The sequence below is a fragment of the Sciurus vulgaris genome (genome assembly GCF_902686455.1).
Source record: "Sciurus vulgaris genome assembly, chromosome: 2".
Classification (NCBI taxonomy): domain Eukaryota; kingdom Metazoa; phylum Chordata; class Mammalia; order Rodentia; family Sciuridae; genus Sciurus; species Sciurus vulgaris.
The window spans coordinates 30,047,317-30,066,385 of record NC_136462.1 but is presented as its reverse complement, the minus strand read 5'-3'; the positions used below and the strand labels follow the sequence as shown (position 1 = coordinate 30,066,385).

General features: G+C 39.0%; 2 protein-coding genes across 7 annotated transcripts in view; both read right to left on the bottom strand.

Annotated features, from left to right (window-relative positions):
- The window catches only part of ENTPD5 (ectonucleoside triphosphate diphosphohydrolase 5 (inactive)), a 41,010-nt gene that overhangs the window by 13,623 nt on the left and 8,318 nt on the right, over positions 1–19,069 (bottom strand). For 3 of the 6 annotated variants that reach the window (XM_079129840.1, XM_079129838.1, XM_079129839.1), the window contains exons 2-4: positions 9,388–9,455; positions 4,638–4,922; positions 3,772–3,851 (exon numbers count right to left, since the gene is read on the bottom strand). In XM_079129840.1, the coding sequence (XP_078985966.1) occupies positions 3,772–3,851; positions 4,638–4,854 (297 nt within the window). In that variant the 5' untranslated portion in view covers positions 4,855–4,922; positions 9,388–9,455. Of the gene's footprint in view, positions 1–3,771; positions 3,852–4,637; positions 4,923–9,387; positions 9,456–10,904; positions 11,210–19,069 lie in introns of those variants that run through there. The other 3 variants (XM_079129841.1, XM_079129837.1, XM_079129842.1) reach the window with 3 other exon arrangements.
- On the bottom strand, positions 267–2,129 carry LOC306653492 (glucoside xylosyltransferase 1-like). The gene is given in 2 exon segments (XM_079126506.1): positions 267–1,713; positions 1,715–2,129. Coding segments are annotated over 2 exon segments (1,167 nt in total). The 5' UTR covers positions 2,107–2,129; the 3' UTR covers positions 267–938.

Sequence of the window (19,069 nt, the reverse complement as noted above, 5' to 3'; positions counted from 1 at the left end):
CTAGAGAAGTGGTGCACTTTGAAGGAGTATCCATTTTATTTTGACAGTCATCATAAAAATTATTCTTTTATAGTATAGTCATTGTATGTGTTTATGTAGTACCAGGGATTGAATCCAGGGCTTTACACATCCTCACCAAGCACTCCACCACTGAACTACATTCCCAGTCCTTTTATTTATTTATTTTTATTTTTATTTATTTATTTTTTTAAGTTTGACAAGACAGTTTAATACATACAAAATGAAAACACTACCATTTTGCCTTCTTTCACAAAACACACACACACACACACACAAAATGCCTCAAAGTTTTCATTATTTTTCTTCTTTCTCATACAGCTCAATTTTTTGTGCAGCTTAGTTATAGTCTAAAAATAATTTTAAACATGAGTGTCACAAAAATATTGTAGATCGGAGATGAAATGTATAAGGTACACATAGATTGTCAATGGTTGCATTGGTTACATCACATTTCTTGAGAAACAGAACCTTTTCTGCCCCTGTAAACAACCTTTTTCTCACATGTTTAAAGTGAGGTTAGTGCTGACATAAAATTATTGCTAAACTCACAGCTTGAGTGCCCACACTGTGTATGAGGTACATTTTCCATCCATACACCCCTACCATTCTTACTCACTTGAGAGTAGGAGCCACCAGAACTGTGCAGGCTACAATCATTCAATAATATTTTCAACAATACTGGAATGACAGCAAGTAATGTTACAAAACATCGGAGATCAAAAAAGTCTATTGTTGGAACCTCAAATTTTAACTTATTCTTCATTACATGAATATACTGCTCATTTAACTTCTTCAGGAAAAAAATTACTCTGGAGATGAATAATTCCTTCCTAAATACTTCATTCAAGACTATTCCTTCACACTTATGCTCTGACACCTCGATGTTTTCATCCATTTAACTTAGCAGTCACCAAGAATCACCTTTCCTTTCGTGGTCTGTCATAACGGTCTCTTATGCTTTTCGTTAGTTGCTTGATAAATATTTTGTAAATCTTTCCACAGTATGTATGCACCGTCTTCTGTAGTTCCAGTTCTAAAGGTTTTAATAAGGAACGGATGTTGTTATCTTCAAAAGAACAATTTCTCAGTGCTTCATAAACAGCTCTAAATGCCGGCTGCTTATCATCAAGGTAAACACCTCTGTTCCCGTGAAGAATAAAGATTCCTTCTTCTTCTGCTTCTTGGCAATTGCTTCCATATATACAATGATCCAGCCGATAATTCCATTGACATGGAAAAACAAAAAGGCTTTCTGGATTGTGAAAAAACATAATATTCAGTAGATCTTGATCGCCCCATGTGATGTTCAGTTTGTACTTTTTAAGCAATGGCATAAGAATATCTCCCCATTTTAGCTGTACAGTTGTCATATCATTCTTAAAGTACTTCCTTCTCATCCGCGTCATGTTCATCAACATCACTCCAGAGTTCACTCCGGTGTTCCCATAGTGCGGGTGCCTGGCGAAGCGATTGTACCATCCTATTCGGGGCTCCTCGTGTTCTGGTGCCATTGCAGCAATTTGTGTGGAATTGAATTTCTTCAGTAAAGACCAAATATCATCAACTGCTCGTAAAAAAAGAATATCAGTGTCGACATACAATAGCGAGTCGACTTCTTTCAGGATTAATGGCAAGAATAATCTCTGGGAAGCACATGGTTTAAAGAGTTTTTTCCACTCCGCTGCATTCTCATCTAGCTTTAAAGCTATCATGCAGTTGATCCTCAGCAAAAATATGGAACTGAAGAGGTTTGACACTGAAAATAATAGCTGACTTCAGCATGGTCAGAGTTTCTTCCAGTCTTTCACCACAGGCAACTACAGCAAGGTGCATTTTCTCAAGAGGCTCTATTTTCAGACTGTACCTGTCCAGCCCGCCGGGACGCGCCGCGGGGCCCGCGCCGCCCGCCCCTTTCCCGGCACCGCGTCCGCCGCCCGCGAGCCAGGAAGCCGCTGCGGCCTGCGGCTTCCAGCCACCGCCGCCCGCTCCTTCCTCCAGGGACACTGCGAGCTGGCTGAAGGCGTAGAGCAGCGAGCAGAAGCCGCAGGCCAGACACAGCACCACGATGCGCAGGTAGCGCCGCATCGCCCAGGCCCAGGTCCCACGTTGCCGCCGGCCCCGCCGCCTCCACCGCTGCCGCCGCTGCGCCTGCCCCCCCAGTCCTTTTAAATTTTTTAAATTTTGAGACAGGGTCTCACTAAACCATATACATTGGACTCAGGCTTATGATCCTCCTGCCTTAACCTCCCCAAGTGGATGGTACTGCAGGCGTGCACTGTGGCATCCAGCTGTAGTGTGATCATTTTAGTGGATTGCTATTTTAATGTGTCAATACATTAGGTTTAGGATGGCACATGCCTGGACTCTCCAATTACTCAGGAGGCAGGAGAATTACAAGTTCAAGGCCAGCCTGGGCAACTTCAGAGAACCTATCTAAAAAATGAATAAAATGAAAATTAAAAAGGCCAGGGGATGTAGGGTAAAGTGCCCCTGGGTTCAATCCCCAGCACCAAAACAAAACAAAACAAAAATTTAAAAATTAGGTTTAAGCCAGAGAGTTGGTTATAGTATTGAGAACTCAGGAGTTGGAGTCAGAAGATGCTTGCTAGCCTGTGACCTAATATGGGTCATTTAGCTTTCATGAGGTTTGATTTCCTTAGGTATGAAATAGGAAATACACCTTAAACCACCACTAAACTAGTGTGCACTTTAGAAGAGGCAAGAGTCAGTGTCACTGCCACACAAATGCTGGCTGTAGCTGTTATGATATGCTTGGTGTTTCCCTGAGTGAACACTTACTCAGATAATACACTGTCCTTTATTATTATTAGCAAACAACACAATTACCTTTTCTAAGTATCAAATCAGTTTCTAACAATGCAGTTGCTTTCAATGGCTTCTAATTTTCTAGTATATTTGCCATTTCATGTGCTACTGAACTGAGAAAATACATCCTGTCCTCTCTTCAAGATCAAACCATTTTTTCATTAGGTTTTCCCTTGGTTAATGATTATTCTATGACACCAAATAGTACTTTTACCTCTACTACCAAAGTTCAACATTCTACCTTATTCTAATTTATATCAGTGTGGCCTCAGACACACTGGGTATAGTATATTGGGGTGCTCGAATATGAAATACAGCCACTGGTCACCATATACTCTCCATTCATCCTCGACTACCAAAGATTTTTGTCCTCATGGGTGGTTGATTAATTTCTCTGGTACAAGCATGGTTCCATGTTATATGAGAACCCTCTGAAACAGAATTCACTGAGTCTCCATCGTTCAATTGCCATGTTTGTACTCTTAACCCTACAGAACTCCATATCTATCTTCTTCACTGACATTAAAAAATGCAGTTACTAGCTTCAACTCAAAATCTTGAATAGTAAGGGCTGGGGAGATAGCTCAGTTGGTAGAGTGCTTGCCTCACAAGCACAAGACCCTGGGTTCAATCGCCAGCACCAAAAAAAAAAAAAAATCTTGAATAGTAAATACAAAAAGAGCAATCTCTAAAAAGTTGCCATCTATCCTCAATAAGCACAATTTATTTTCTAGCCTCCTTCCACCCAGCCCTGGTGAGCCTAGGGTATATAATTACTGTTATTCAGGAGACTTACTGAGGACAGAATCTGATCTCACACATGAACTCAATGTCATTAACGAACAATATGACATATTTAACAGTAGTGATGTGGTCAAGTTATCAAGGCACCAAGAATAGAACATCAAATCATGAGAAACTTACCTGCTTAGGTTGATCTACAAAAGCAGAAAGTCCTGGCTTCACAGAATCAAAGACTTCCCCTTCCAGAACTGGAAGCTGACCTTTGTCCATGGAACAAAACAGAAGAAAGATGGCTAATTACCGAAAGTTAAGCTGCTTCAGCTACTCGGCTCTGTAAGTTGTCAAGACTTACTAGATTTACCTACTCTTTCCCTAGGCTCTCTCAAATGATCTCATTGTGAAGAATGTCTTGCAGAAGTACTAGAAAGGGAGAAAGGAGGGCATCAGGCAACCCTTGAGAGTCTGTCATTTCTCTGGTGGATGTCTAGCTCCTATTCCTTTCACCAGATTCTTTTTTATATGTATATAATTTTATTTTATTCATTTTTTTAAATGTGGGCTGAGAATCAAACCCAGTGCTCACACATGCCAGTCAAGCATTCTACCACTGAGTCATAACCCCAGGCCCTTTGACCAGGCTCTTTAGGATAATAATAATAAAACTAACAACTCAGAAAAAGTTAATTTTCAGGTCCCCTCAGCCCCCTCTTCAAGGATGGTGATAAAAGTCATGTGATTCTCTCCCAAGATACTCCCAATATTCTCACTATTCTGGAATTCTAGAGTATTAATCAACTTTGTAGAAAAGAAAGGACAAATTACAGCTATATTTCTTGGACATATGAGTTTCAGACTTCGGGCAGCCCAGGTCTCTTAATTTCACATTGAAAATGTGTTTAGTTAAAGTCCAAAATGGTCTCTGAAGAAAGACATCGACTAACTATAAAATTCTGTAATTCACACCACACACTCTCAGCACATTTGTTTCTGGAATGGGGTGCTAAAGGGTAGATCCACAGACTGGTGAGGGTCTCAGTTGCACTTACCTGGTATTTTCTGCACAAAGGTGTAAACATGAATTCGAGTTCCAGTGCTTCCTGCATCAAACATAATTCCATACAAGGTGCTGGCACTGACATTTATGGGACACATGGAAGACAGGAAGACACCCTCAAACCAAGTTGGCTGGTCTCTGTGGAAGACAGTACTACAAACACAGGATACCACCAGCATGAAAAAGACTGTACCCCAGGAAGTGCCCATACTCTATCCAAGGTGTGGTGACTTGAAGTTTTGTTGTGGAAGGAGTGCTGCTCACAGTCCTGTAGTGGCTTATAGGACAAAGATTCATAAGGTTAGTTCAATTGGTTTTTTTAATTAACCTGTAAGAGAAGAAACACCCATAATGGAAATCCCGCCCTTGTCCCCAAGGTGTTCCTTCTCTATTTCTAATAACAAGTACAACAAGCTAAACCAGGGTAATATAGGCTCTTAGCACCTTTTCTGAAGGGTATCTGGTTCCAAAAGGAAATTGGGATTTAAAATATATTTTTCCAAGCTTTGCTTTTAATTACAGAGTGGTTCTCATGTGCTCAAATGTTCTCTCTACCCTCCTGCTTCTAATTTTCTTTTTTTCTGTTTTGATCATTTTGCCTTTAGTTCACAAACTAACACCCTTCTCTCCCTCCTTTTCTTTTCCTCCCTTTTCTCCTTTTGATTGATAGATAAGTTTAATTCAACTTCTGAACTAAAGGTACAATATTACAAAGAAGTTACAGAGCTCTATCATTGTGGTGTTCACAGCCTTAAAAAATCAAGGCCTTGCCGGGCCTGGTGGAGCACACGTGTAATCCTGGCAATTTGGGAGGCTGAGGCAGGATTGCAAATTCAAGGCCAATCTGGACAACTTAGTGAGACTCTCTCAAATTTAAAAAAAAAAAAAAAAATTTAAAGATTGGGAATATAGCTCAGTGATAAAACATCCCTGGGTTCAATCCCCAGTACCATTAAAAAAAAAAACAAAATCAGGCCATTGAGCTGTCAACTATGATCAATAATACTGCTAGTGGCTAGCATATACAATTTGTGGGGAGGGGGCACAGTACTGGGGAACCAAACCCAGGACCTCACAAATGCTAAACAAGGACTCTACCACTGAGCTATATGCACATATCCCCATCCCTTTTTATTTTGAGACAAGGTCTTGCTAGGTTGCCCAGGCTGGCCTCAAACCTGATTCTTCTGCCTCAGCCTCCCAAGTAGCTGGGATTACAGGCATATACCACCATACCCAGCGCACTAAGGGTTTCAAACAGCCTTCACAGGTTTCAGGTCATGTTATTGCCATAAGAACTTAGGGCAAATGAACATTTTAGGGCCAAGAGGTTCTACAACTTGCTGAAAATTAAAAAGTAAGTCAGTAGTAAAATCCAGATCAGAAATTGGTCTTTAGTCTTGTCTGTATCTTTTTCCCTAATTCCAAATGCTTCCCTTATAGCAAGTTATTGTCCATGTTTTTTAATGTATCCTCATCAGACACAACAACAACTTAATATGTTTTTTACTATTTGCTTTGGATTTTCATACCATGGAGGCTGGATACAAATGCTGCTGGAAACTTAGCATAAGGACAGGGAACACAGAGGAGGACACAAAGTGTCAGGTCAGAGGTCGGGTTCTAGTTCTAGTTTGTTATCTATCAAGAAGCTGCAGGATCTCTATTTTTTTTTTTTTTTTTTTTTTGGAGGGTTGCGGATTAAACCCAGGGCTTTGTGCATGCCAGGCCAGCATTCCACCACTGAGCCGCATGATCTTGAACAAGTCATTTAGCCTCAGAGACTCTACTTTCTCATCTGTAGAGTGAGAATAAGAATACCTTGGGGCTGGGGTTGTGGCTCAGTGGTAGAGTGCTTGCCTAGTAAGTGTGAGGCAATAGGTTCAATCCTCAGCACCACATAAAAACAAAAACAAAAAAATAATAAATAAATAAGATAAAGGTATTGCATCCATCTACTAAAAAAAAAAAAAAAATACTAAGAGTACTTGCCCTATCTTCCTTCCATGGTTTTTAAAAAATCAAATGAGATAATATATGTTACATGCACATACATGTTTATATATATATATTACATATATGCATGTAATTAGAGTATAGGAACATATATACATATATCATCTCATTTCGATTTTCCCACATGTGTGTATCCTAATTAGCATGTTATAGATGTAGAACCTAATTTGAATAAGCTATACTCCATATATGTATATGTCGAAATATACTCTACTATTATGTGTATCTAAAAAGAACAATAACAACAAAAAAGCCTTTAAGCTATCTGTGGATGCTGTTGACACCTGGAGAGTATTCTTCAGGTAATTTTCTATTAGAGATGGGGAAGTGAGGTTTCTCAAACCTTTTTGGAAACTGTACTTCATAGCATATTATCTGATTCCTTCATTTATGAAGTTTTTTTTTTTTTTTAGTTTTAAAAGTGAATGGTGTGACAAATGTTTTTTAATCAAATTCAAAAGTATTTTTATAGTTTAAGTATTTGCAAAATAATAATAAAAAATTTTCTCCAGATTGAGGATGAGAATAGGGAATTTATCTATTTTTTGTTTCTTGATTTTTTTCTAGCACATAGATGAGTGACTAATATACTGTAGGTGGTCCATAAATTTTGCCAAGTGAATAAATTAATGAATAAAAATTATTGATTTGTGGGCTGGGATACAGCTCAGTTGGTAAAGCGCTTGTTGCATGCACAAGGCCCTGGATCCAAACCCCAGCACGGGGGCGGGAGGGCACGGTATATTAAAAATTTCTATTAATGTTAATGGTGGAATGAAATCACATTGCTGTGAAAGGTATAACTATGTAATAATAATTCAAATGCCCCTTCTTCCCTGAAGTAATTGCATTCCATTCTTTTGTCAGTTTTCCCTTATTGTTCTCTAGTTCAAGAACATAACTGATTGTCCCTGTTAGACATATTCTTCTTAGGAAGAGACAATGACTGGTTTAGCTTTGTATCTTACCTAATCATTTATATAAACATAAAAAACCATTAAAATTATATTTAATACAAAAAAAGGTTTTATTATGTGAGGTACTTGGAATCAAACCCAGGACCTCATATATATTAGGAAAGTACTCCCACTGAGTTATATCTGTAGTCCATTTATTTATTTATTAATCATTCATTCATTCATTCATTTTGCAATACTGGACTGAATACAGGCATGCTGTACCACAGAGCCATATCCCCATCCCTTTTAATTTTTTGAGACAGCCTCACTAGGTTGCTGTGGCAGGACTTGATCACAATCCTCCCACCTCAGTCTCCCAAGCAACTGGGATTACAGGCATGTGCCACCATAGCTGGCTCTTGTTTTTTTGTTTTTAAATTACAATGCATTATTTAAACATTATGTAATATCTTCTAGTATTTTTCCAGGACTGAGGTTGTACAAAGTGGAAGGTGAGAAAGGATTTGTTATTATTATTGGAAAATAATTTTTAAAATACAAAGGAGGCTTATCTTTCATCATTCTTCACCAAAGCCAATATAGTGAGTTTTTTTTGGGGGGAGGCAGGTCAGTACTAGGGATTGAATTCAGGGGCAGTCACTGAGCCACATCCCTGGCCCTAGTTTGTATTTAATTAGAGACTGGGTCTCACTGAGTCGCTTTTGCTGAGGCTGGCTTTGAACTCACGATCCTCCTGCCTCAGCCTCCTAAGCTGCTGGGATTACAGGTTTGTGCCACTGCACCCAACTATAGTGAGTTTTTAATGTCCTTGAAGCCTGTGATAAAAAAAACACTTTGTAATGATCAATGGAATAATGGGATCCATTCTACCTGGTGGCTTTAGTTAAACTTTCTTTCCTTTTTTTTTTCTTAGAGGGGTGTTAAGTGAGAAACAAAAACATTAAGTGCTGTTTTGGTGATCTGTAGCTGGCTTGCTGGATGACCTCACATGTGAAGAAGAAAAGAGTTCCTCAAGGGCAGCGCTTCTCAACCTCCGCACTACTGACTTTCAGGGCTAGGTAACTCTTTGCTGTGGGGACTACCCTGTCCGTGTACGGCAGGTCATTTACCAGCATCTCTGGTTCTACCCACTTGTTTGCTACTAGCAGCTACTCCCCCACTCCCTCCCCAACACACCAATTGTGACAAACAAAAACGGCTCTGGACATTATCAACTATCTCTCCTCATTAGGCTGCTATTTTCTCCTGGTATTAATGAAAAATGCCACTGCTATCCTCTAACAGTTAAAACTTGTCTAATGGCCCCATTGTGTTTTCTCAAAAAAGAGTCATGGGTGTTCTGATCCAGATTTCCCGTCTGGATTTCTTGGGCAGGCCATAGTTAATGGTTAAGTAATAAGTTCTGATTTCAAAGTTCCTATTTCCACTTATCCTAACAGGAGAGTTGGTACATTTAGAATATAGATGAAGCATTCTTACTCATTCTCAGTCTGGTGACCATCGAGGGCTTAAGTAAAATGCCTCCTTCCCCAGAGGTGACATATAACACAAAATGAAGTAGATGAAAGTTAACTGCATTTGGAATTTTAAAATATTTAAAACGAGTTTTTTTCAGGTACTACAAAAACAATTGTTCCTTTGAATGCTACTCAGGGCTGAACTTCTATCCTGTGGTTAAGAATGAGAGCTACTGCTAGGGAAAGGAACCACAAGAATTGTTCCACTTTCAAAATTCCTAACAAAAGAAACTTCATCCCAGGAAATCAACCACTGAAAGGACAGCTTCCTGGCCAGATTCATACTCACTCTTAAAGCACTCACTTCGGTGAACTCTTCTTTTACAGAAAATGGGCTGGTCACACAGATCTACATAGCTGGAAACAGAAACAGCTCTTTAGATTCTGAGTATTAACAGGGACACCTGCTCTGTCCAGCATGTGCTCCCTCTTCCCTCAGGACCAGCGTGAGCCGTGCTCTGGGCACCAGCTCTCCTCTGTGACCGCAGCTTCTTCACAGGTCACTCATATTTTCAAATTACTGTGGTCTCTGAAAAACCTCTCCAGCTTCTATTTTCACTAAGCAAACATTTGTTTTTCTTCCAGAAGATTTTTAAAGGGAAAAAAATGCATCCTAGGTATCTGTTTTCATGGGATGAAAACTGCAGAGTCATACCAGGTGTTTGGTGAAAAACCAAACAGATTTTAGGGAAAGCAAAGGATGAACATGTAAAATGCCCTTTCTGCCCTCAGCATCTGCCTTCTAACCACTGCCAACCCCACTTTTCTTTAAAATAAGCTATTTTTTAAATGGTATTAGAAAGGCTTACAATGTTGAGTTTACACAATGGCATCTTATACTATATACCACCCGTCTGCAGTTTGCTCATTCACTTTTTAAAAATCCTTGTTCAACTGTCAGATTTTCAGTGAGACTTCCCTTTTTAAAACTGCAGTCCAAGGTCACACACACATTTTCTATCTTCCTTCCCTGTTTCTCTCCATAGCACTTCTCACCTTCTAATACACTGTGTAATTTAGTACTTTATTTTCATATGTCCTCCTTTTCCCCACTCCCATCCCCCCACGTGAGCTATCCAACTACAGAAACTTTTGTTTTGCTTCTGGTGTGTTCCTGGGGCTGGGACAGAGTTAACACATGGTAGGTATTAAATAAACATTCTGAAGGGATAAACAGGGATCTAATAACTCAGGCACTGGATCTCACACATTTAACAATGATACAAGGGCAGACTTCCTTCCAAAAGATTAATCACCTACCCTCTGGAAGATCGTGATTCCAAGCTACCAAGGAAGGGCTATTTCTCCAATGTGTCAATTACATAAAGATATAATTTGTCCAAATGTAGTAAATTTTATATACTATTCATTTTATATACTATTCAAAATAATGCAGAGTTAAGCTTCCTCTATATGGACTGAACTTGAGAACTGGTCTTCTCAATATCTCTTGCTCACTTTTTTTGGTGGTGCTGGGGATTGAACCCAGAGCCTTGTGCTTATAAGGCAAGCACTGTTCCAAGTGAGCTACCTCCCCAGCCCCTCTTGCTCACTATCTTTTATTCATCCCCAACAAAGTCCCCTCTTCAATTCTTTTCTTTGAAACTTTAGTGCCAGCTAGTGTTTGTCCCTCACTATTTCTATCTCCTCCTAAGGTCTTTTCAGTTTCTTTATACCTGAAGTAAGCGCTTATTCCTCACTACTCAGCCTTCCCAGAGTTCTGTATTCTGGCTTCCCTTTCTTCATGCCCCATAAAGTCTCAGAGACCACAATCCCAGAGCATCGGGGGCCCATTCAGGTGCTCACCTGCTTATGTCTGCCTTCTGTGAATCCCTCTTTCCTGCTTTCACTATCGACTGCCTTTTGCTCTTTGTTCCTATTTGAGATCTTCTGAATCAAGCCAGCTTCACAAGGCACAAACACCTTTGTACTAGTTTACAACTAACTGCATGGAATTTTGCTAACTCATTCCCATCTTTACTTTTCACTTCTCCCTGCTCCACCTTTTCTCTGGGTACATGATTGTCTGGTTCATCTACTTTTATGACAGTTGAATGCCAATTAATAGAAATATTGCTCCCAGGGCAGAAGTTGCTCAAAAACTGAATTCTGTGTTGTTTCATGTTTCATGTTAGCTACAGAGTAGAAAGCTAAGAGCATGTCTTGCCAGTTTCCACCCATGATGGAATTCAGAAAGCTGCTAACTAATATGCATCTAATTATATAACAGAAATTGCACTGGTACTAGATATACAAAGGGGAATCAGATAGGCTTGGCTCTTTGGGAGACTTTGGCTTACCAGAAAAAGCAGACAAGTAAACCCATGGTTATAATGCATTGGGATTCGTTCTCTGACAATAACGAGCACAGTGCCCAGGAAAAGATATAATGGACAAGTAACTGGTTAGAAGGGGAAGGATGGGTTGAAAGGGAATGGGAGGCTTCTTGAGGGATGAGAGGCCTGAGAAGAATCCTGAATTAGGGGTACGAACTACCCCGGGAAGTGACACAGTGGGAATTTTGAGAGCTTCAAATATGACTGGAAAATAGAGAATAAATAAGGCAATGTGGGCTGGGGTTGTGGTTCATGGTAGAGCGCTTGCCTAGCATGTGTGAGGCTCTGGGTTCTATTCTCAGCACCACATATAAATAAATGAATAAAATAAAGGGCTGTAAACATGTAAAAAAATTTTTTTTGAAAAAAAAAAAAGGCAATGCGAAGAAGGATAGTTCTGGAGGCACTGAGATTTCTAAAGGAGTGAACTGATTTTCCTTGAACGGTTCCATGGTGACATGTGATTGCTGACTATGTCATTCTGTTCCCTCCCTAAGCAAATATCAATGTTGATTGACTTGAATAAAATGACACAGCATTTTATAACAGTGGAAAATAATGAAATGGAATAAATGACTAGAAAAGTCCACCAAAAGTTGTAAAACAGTGAAATGTAAAAGCTCCCAGTGCCAATTCACCTGAGCTCCACAGCAGAGTTGATTTGATCAAAGTTAAAAATTAAACAAAAGGTAAGTTTAAAATGTAACTAGAAATAAAATTTTAAGCAGAAGTTGAACTATGGGAATGGATATAGCCAAACTACGCTGTACAAAAGCCCTGCCAACCAAAACTACATGGGTCTAACAAGTTAACCCTCGGGCAGAGTTCGGCGCAGTGAGTAGGACCTCAGCTGGAGATAAATCTTGGGACCTACAGGACCAACACAAAAGACCAGAGCCCCAGAATACCTTGCTATCTGAAGGCTGTCTAAGGTGGGGGTGCATATCTTTTATATTCCAAAGCCCACATCTGGGTCTGGAACATGTTAGACATCAGTGAGTGTACCCCAAATGGAACATGCACAGGGGCATTGGAACAAGAAGTTCTCCCTTTCCCAGCATCTCACTATGACCTAGGTATCACACTCCCAGCTCCTCCAAACCAGTCCATAGGTATGGGTGCCATTGCAAGAAGTCTGTTTATTCACATATTAATTAATTCATTTAGCCATTCCAGAAAATTTCAGTTGCCTACTACTACTTACAAGTATAGCATGCAAAGATGAACCATCTTAGACCTGCTTTCTTTCTTTCTTTCTCTTTCTCTCTCTCTCTTTCTTTTTTGAGAAAGGGTCTTGCTAAACTGCCCACACTGGTCTTAGACTTGCCATCCTCCTGCCTTAGCCTTCAGAGTAGCTGGGATTGCAAGTGTGTGTGTCACTGTGCATGACAGAACTATCTTTTTTTTTTTTTTTTTTTGTGGTACTGGGTATCAAACTCAGGGCCTTGTGCTTGCGAGGCAAGCACTCTACCAGGTGAGCTATCTCCCCAGCCCCAGAACTATCTTTTAAGAGACCATAGTAAGTAGGAAAAAATACATGTCCATAAATGACCTCCGTAAAGTGAAAATGAAAAGTAGCAGTTAGCATGCTCTGAGACCTCAAAGATGGGGGTGGTTACTTAGAGCTGGGATGATCAAGGAGTCTTTGTAAAAGAGGTGGCATTTAAGGAGGGTCCTAGGGAAAGAAATGAATTAAGACCAGAGAGGGGTCAGGAATAAGGAACAGTATGAATCAAGATATAAATATAGAAAAGGGAATGGTCACCCTAGCAAGTCCAGTTCAGTTTAACTAACTGTAGTAGGAAATAAAGTTGAAATTGAAGTCAGATAGTTGGGTGTACCAAATACCCAGCTAAGGAGTCTAGACTTTACTCTGCAGGTAACAGGAAGCAACTGAAGACTTTCAGCAATAGTCACAAATATGAATGTAGCAATTACATAGGAGTACAGTGGTGACCTTGTTAGGATCACTAGGTTGTCTAATCCTACAAATCTTCGCTGATGCTCACTAAATGCTAGGTGAATAAAACAGGTCTTTTTATTTAAGATGCTCAGAGTTTGACAAGGTGACAGACATATATACAGATAACCACATCTTTGTTTAAAAATAGTAAAGGAGTCCAAAGCATAGAAGGGCTAACTACCAAGAGGATTTGGAATGGCATCATGAGATGAAAAATGAGTAAAATATGAATAATAAGTAAAAGTAACTACATAAAGACATGTGGAAAAAGACCAAAAGTATTATAAAAAGATGAAAATAGATAATAGGAAAATTACGGATCATTTGGCTTTATTTTAAAACTTCATTTTAAGAACTGTTATTGCATAGATTTGGGAAACAAAAACAGAAAGTAAAATATTATAATGGAAGAGAGTATATTAAGAAAGGTTAACATTTAATGCAGAGGAAAGACTGTGACCACAAGAACACAATCTGAGATAATAATAGTAGCTAATATTTATGAGACCTTAATCAGACATGCCAAGCTTTATGCTAAGTATTTTGCATGGATTACCTTGTTTAATCTCAATACCCCTCTGAGAGTGAGGTGATATCACTAACATCCCCATTCTAAAATTAGAAACTGGGGCATAGAGAATCTAATTAACCCTTAATTAAGTCCTAAGTTTTCAATTCTGTATAGGATGATAGCACATACAGGGTTAAGACCACACAGTAGTTAATGAAAAGCCAGAAATCAAATCCAGACGGCTTAATTCCAGACTCACAGTCATAATGACTAGACCATCCAGAAAAAATGGATATAGGGGTAGAGAGAATAGTTAAGGGATAAGAAAGTTAGACTTGCAGCAGGATGTGAAAGTCTTATAGTAGTTTGATTTTGTTAAACATGATCAAGAGCTTTTGAAAAGCTCATTTTCCTACTGAATAAATACAGAATATACCTTTTTTGACCAATTCCATCACTACTGATTTAGCTCCAAGCCACCATCTTTCATGAAATTTACTAATACTAATATGGTCTTACTTGCTTTTTTTTTTTTTTTTTTTTAGTGGCGGGAACTGATGCTGCTTTTCTTATTGAGGCCTATCCTTTTTTGAGGATTGAACCCAGAGGTGCTTTATCACTGAACCACATCACCAGCCCTTTTTTCCTTCTTATTTTGAGACAGGGTTTTGCTAAAAGTTGCTTAGGACCTCACTAAATTGCTGAAGCTGGCCTCAAACTTGGATCCTCCTGCCTTAGCCTCCTAAATCTCTAGGATTACAGGTGTGTGCCACTGTGTCTGGCTCTAAATATTTATTATCTGCTTTCTTAGGGCTCTCTTTAATATTATAACTTCCCACCCTCTTGTGTCCCCTACCTCCTCCTATTTTCCCAATTTCCCTTACTCTGATCTACTTTTCCTTTATTCTACATCACTTATCATATTGTAACATGCCAGAAAGTTTACTTACTGTCTGTATTCTTGAGAAAATATAAGCTCCTCAAGAGCAGAAATCTTTATTTATCAATGTAACCCAGTCACCTTAATCAATGCCCAAGGTGGTATCCAGTAGGAACTGACAATAGGAATAAATTTCAAGTGTCATAAAAAGAAATTATACCTTTGTAAACAACAGATTTTTAAGTGAGAATGCAACTGATTAAGAAATTCCTAAAAAAAAAAAAATTTACTCTTACATGTATTACATTACGAGTGTGACTCTGCACCATGTTCAGTCAGAGGAAGGAAAAGTTGTGCTCCATGGTGTATAATATGTATTTAAATGCATACTGTCATGTATAACTAATTAGAACAAATTTTAAAAAATAAAAAAATTTAATAAAAAAAAGAAATCCCTAACCTAGTCATATTAATTTTGGGGGAAACTATAATTTTATTTTCTATAACCTCATAGTTCTACAGCTAAATTGAATTTTTAAAATCAACACACTGGGCATGGTGGCACATGCCTATAATCTCATCAACTTGGGAGGCTAAGGCAGGAGGATCATGAGTTCAAAGCCAGCCTTAGTAACTTAGTAATAATCTGTCTCAAAATAAAAAATGAGGGCTGGGGCCATAGCTCAGCAGTGGAGCGCTCGCCTAGCATGCATAAGGCACTGGGTTCGATCCTTAGCACCACATGGAAATAAATAAAATAAAGACATTCTGTCTATCTACAACTACAAAAAAACTTTTAAAAATTAAAAAGATTTGGGGATGTGGCTCAGTGGTTAAGTACACCAGGACTTAATCCCCAGTACCAAAATTAATTAACTAACCTTCAAATTATCAAAATTGTGATAAACTAAAAAAATAAATAAAGTTCTAAGGTCAGGCACATGACACATGCCTGTAATCCCAGAGACTTAGAAGACCGAGACATGAGGATCTCAAGTTCAAGGCTAGACTCAGCAACTTAGTGAGACCCAGGCTCAAAATAAAAAAAGTACTGGGGATGTAGCTCAGTGGTAAAGCACCCCTGGGTCAATCTCAGGAGCCCCTCGCCCCGCCCCCCCAAACAAAAAGAAACCAAAAAATCTTAAATATTGCTTATATTGTTCAAATTCTCTCCTACAAATATTTTAGAATGCTATGCATTAGTTATCTATTGCTATATAACAAATAATCCCGAAACTTAGTAGCTTAAAACAATGATAAGCATTTATTATCTCAGTTTCTGTGGTATGGGAATTTGGGAGAGGCTTAATTTGGTAGTTCTGGCTCAGGGTCTCTTGTGAGATGGTTGTCAAGATGTAGGCTGTAGCTACAGTTGTCTGAAGGCTTGATTGGGATTGGAGTACCCATCTCCAAGATGGCTCACTCAGTGGTTAGCAAGTTGGTCCTGGCTGTTGGCAGGAAGCCTCTGTTACTCCCCACACGAACTCTCCATTGGGCTGCTTGAATGTCTTCACAACATGGTGGCTGGCTTCCTCCAGAGTGGACAATCCAAGAAGAGCTAGCCCTATGAGTCATGCACTATCACTTCCTTAGATTCTAATGGTCACTCAGACCAACCTTGATGAAATGTGCAATGGGACCACATAAATGCATGAGTATTAGAAGGTGAGGATTGTTAAGAGCCAACTTAGAGACTAGAAGCTACAACCAGGATTTGAATGCTGGGCATGGTGACATGCACCTGTAGTCCCAACTACTTGGGAGGCTGAGGCATGAAGATCTCTTGAGCCCAGGAGTCTGAGGCCAGCCTAGGGAACATAGAAAGACCCTGTCTCAAAAAAACAAACAAAAAAATCAAATAAACAAACAAACCAACAAACCAGTATTTGAATAATATTTGTGTGCAGTTTTTTTTTTTTTCAGTACATTCATGCATTGATTAATGATGGGAATACATTCTGAGAAGTGTGTCATTAAGAGAGTTCATATTGTGCCAGGCACAGTGGTACACACCTGTCTGTAATCCGAGCAGCTTAGGAGGCTGAGGCAGAAGGACTGCAAGTTTAAATCCAGCCTCAGCAAAAGCGAGGCACTAAGCAACTCAGTGAGACCCTGTGTCTAAATAAAATACAAAATAGGACTGGGGATGTGGCTCAGTGGTTGAGTGCCCCTGAGCTCAATCCCTGGGGGAGAGGGGGAGGGAGAGAGAGAGAGAGAGAGAGAGAGAGAGAGAGAGAGAGAGAGAGAGAGAGAGAGAGAGAGAGAGAGATCATACTGTACAAACAAAAGAATGTTCTCACACAAACCAAGAACCAAGATGGTAATGTCTACTACATATCTAGGTTGTATAGTATATACTGTTGGACATATGGTCTGTTGTTGACTTAAATGTTATGTAGTGCATGATTGTATCTATATCCTTATATACACAATATCCATATACATACTACACTTTCTATCAACGTATATACTTCTAGGTTAAAAACTACATATTATTGTAATACTAACTTTTGAAACCCTTCTTTTGTTTTTGAGAAAGGGTCTTATGTTGCCCAATCTGACCTCAAGCCTCCTGAGTAGCTAGGACTATACATATGTTGTACCACCAGGTCAGGCACCAATGATTTTTTTTTTCCCAGTGCTGGGAATTAAACCCAGGGTCTTACGCATGCTAGGTAAGTGCTTTAACACTGAACTACATCCCCAACCAGATATTCAGTTTTAAAAATGAAGTATGTACCCTGTGTGGAAGCACACACCTGTAAAGTCAGATACACAGGAGGCTGAGGCAGGATTGCAAATATGAGGCTAGTCTAGGCAACAAGTAAGACCATGTTTTAAAATAAAATTAAAAAAGAAGAAAAAGGCTCTGTAATCCCAGTGACTAGGGAGGCTGAGGTGAGAGGATCCCAAGTTGAAAGTCAGCCCCAGCAATTTAGCAAGGCCCTAAGTAACTTAGTGAGACCCTGTCTCAAAATAAAAAATAAAAAGGAGAACTTAGCTCAGTGTCAAAGCACCCCTGGGTTCAATCCTCAGTATCAAAAAAAGTAAAAGGGCTGTAATATAGTTCTCAGTGGTAGAGCATCTGCCTGGAATGTGTGAGGTCCCGAGTTCAAATCCCATAGAACAGAAAAAGAAAAGAAGAAAAAAGTAAAAATTAAAGAAATAATATTGATTTTCAACTTCTCTTAAAATTTACCCTACTACTTTAAGTTTTCTATTTTCTATAAGTGCCAATATTTTAATTAAGGAAAACAAAGTCAGAAAAACTACAACTTATATAAGTCCTGATTGAACTTAGGGCACTTTACCACTGAGCTATGTCTGAGCCCTTTTTATTTTTTATTCTGATAGGATCTTGCTAAATTGCTGGCTGGCCTTGAACTTGTAATCCTCTAGCCTCAGTCTCCTGAGTTGCTGGGATTATAGGCATGTGTCATCCAACTTGGTAGTGAATTTAAATACTTCAAATAAAAGTCACATATATTTAGGAAAGATTTGGAAGAAAACAAATTATTGCATTTCTTTAGAAGATAGGTACAGTTAATAATTGAATAATTGAATAAAAATTGAATAAGTTTTCAAATACTAATTAAATGGTTTCGAACACTAATCAAGGAAGATACAGAAAGAAAATATTAATAGAATAGTAATAGAATAGTAATAGAATAGTCTATGCTACATACGGAAAAAGTTGTCTAATCATAAAATAGTAGCATTAATACTTAGGTACTGAAGAGATATTTGTTAGAAAGTTACAATACTGACAACTGGCCCAGATCTGAAAACCACTGGAAGATTTTATAACAAGTATTTTCAAAAAGTCAATAAAACTAATAAAAAGGTTTATTTAAAAATCAACTTTCCCCACCCTTTCCGGTGCAGCCATTTTCCCTGCCTCCCAACTACTGTCAGTCTGTGAACATCCTAGCTAGCTATTGGTTCATGAGTCAGCTTGCAAGTATCCTTCTCCATTATTGGTCCCCTGTTAGCCCAGCGGAATTCTTAAAGATAGCTTCACTGCCATCTTTTCTCTCTTGTTTTTCTCTCCGCCTGACTTGCTTTCTTTCTCCTCCTCATTTTCCACTCTCTCTTATGCGTGCCCTTTCTCTTTCCCTTTCTTTTCCTCTCATTTCCTCTCTTAACCTGCAGGGAGACACTCTGTTTGCTTAATAAACTCCCTTATGTGGAAAAAAAAATCAACTTTTATTAGATCATTGCTGAGGAGCTGTAATTAAGGTCCATGAGCAAAGAAACATTGGGAGACACTGAGCAGGAACA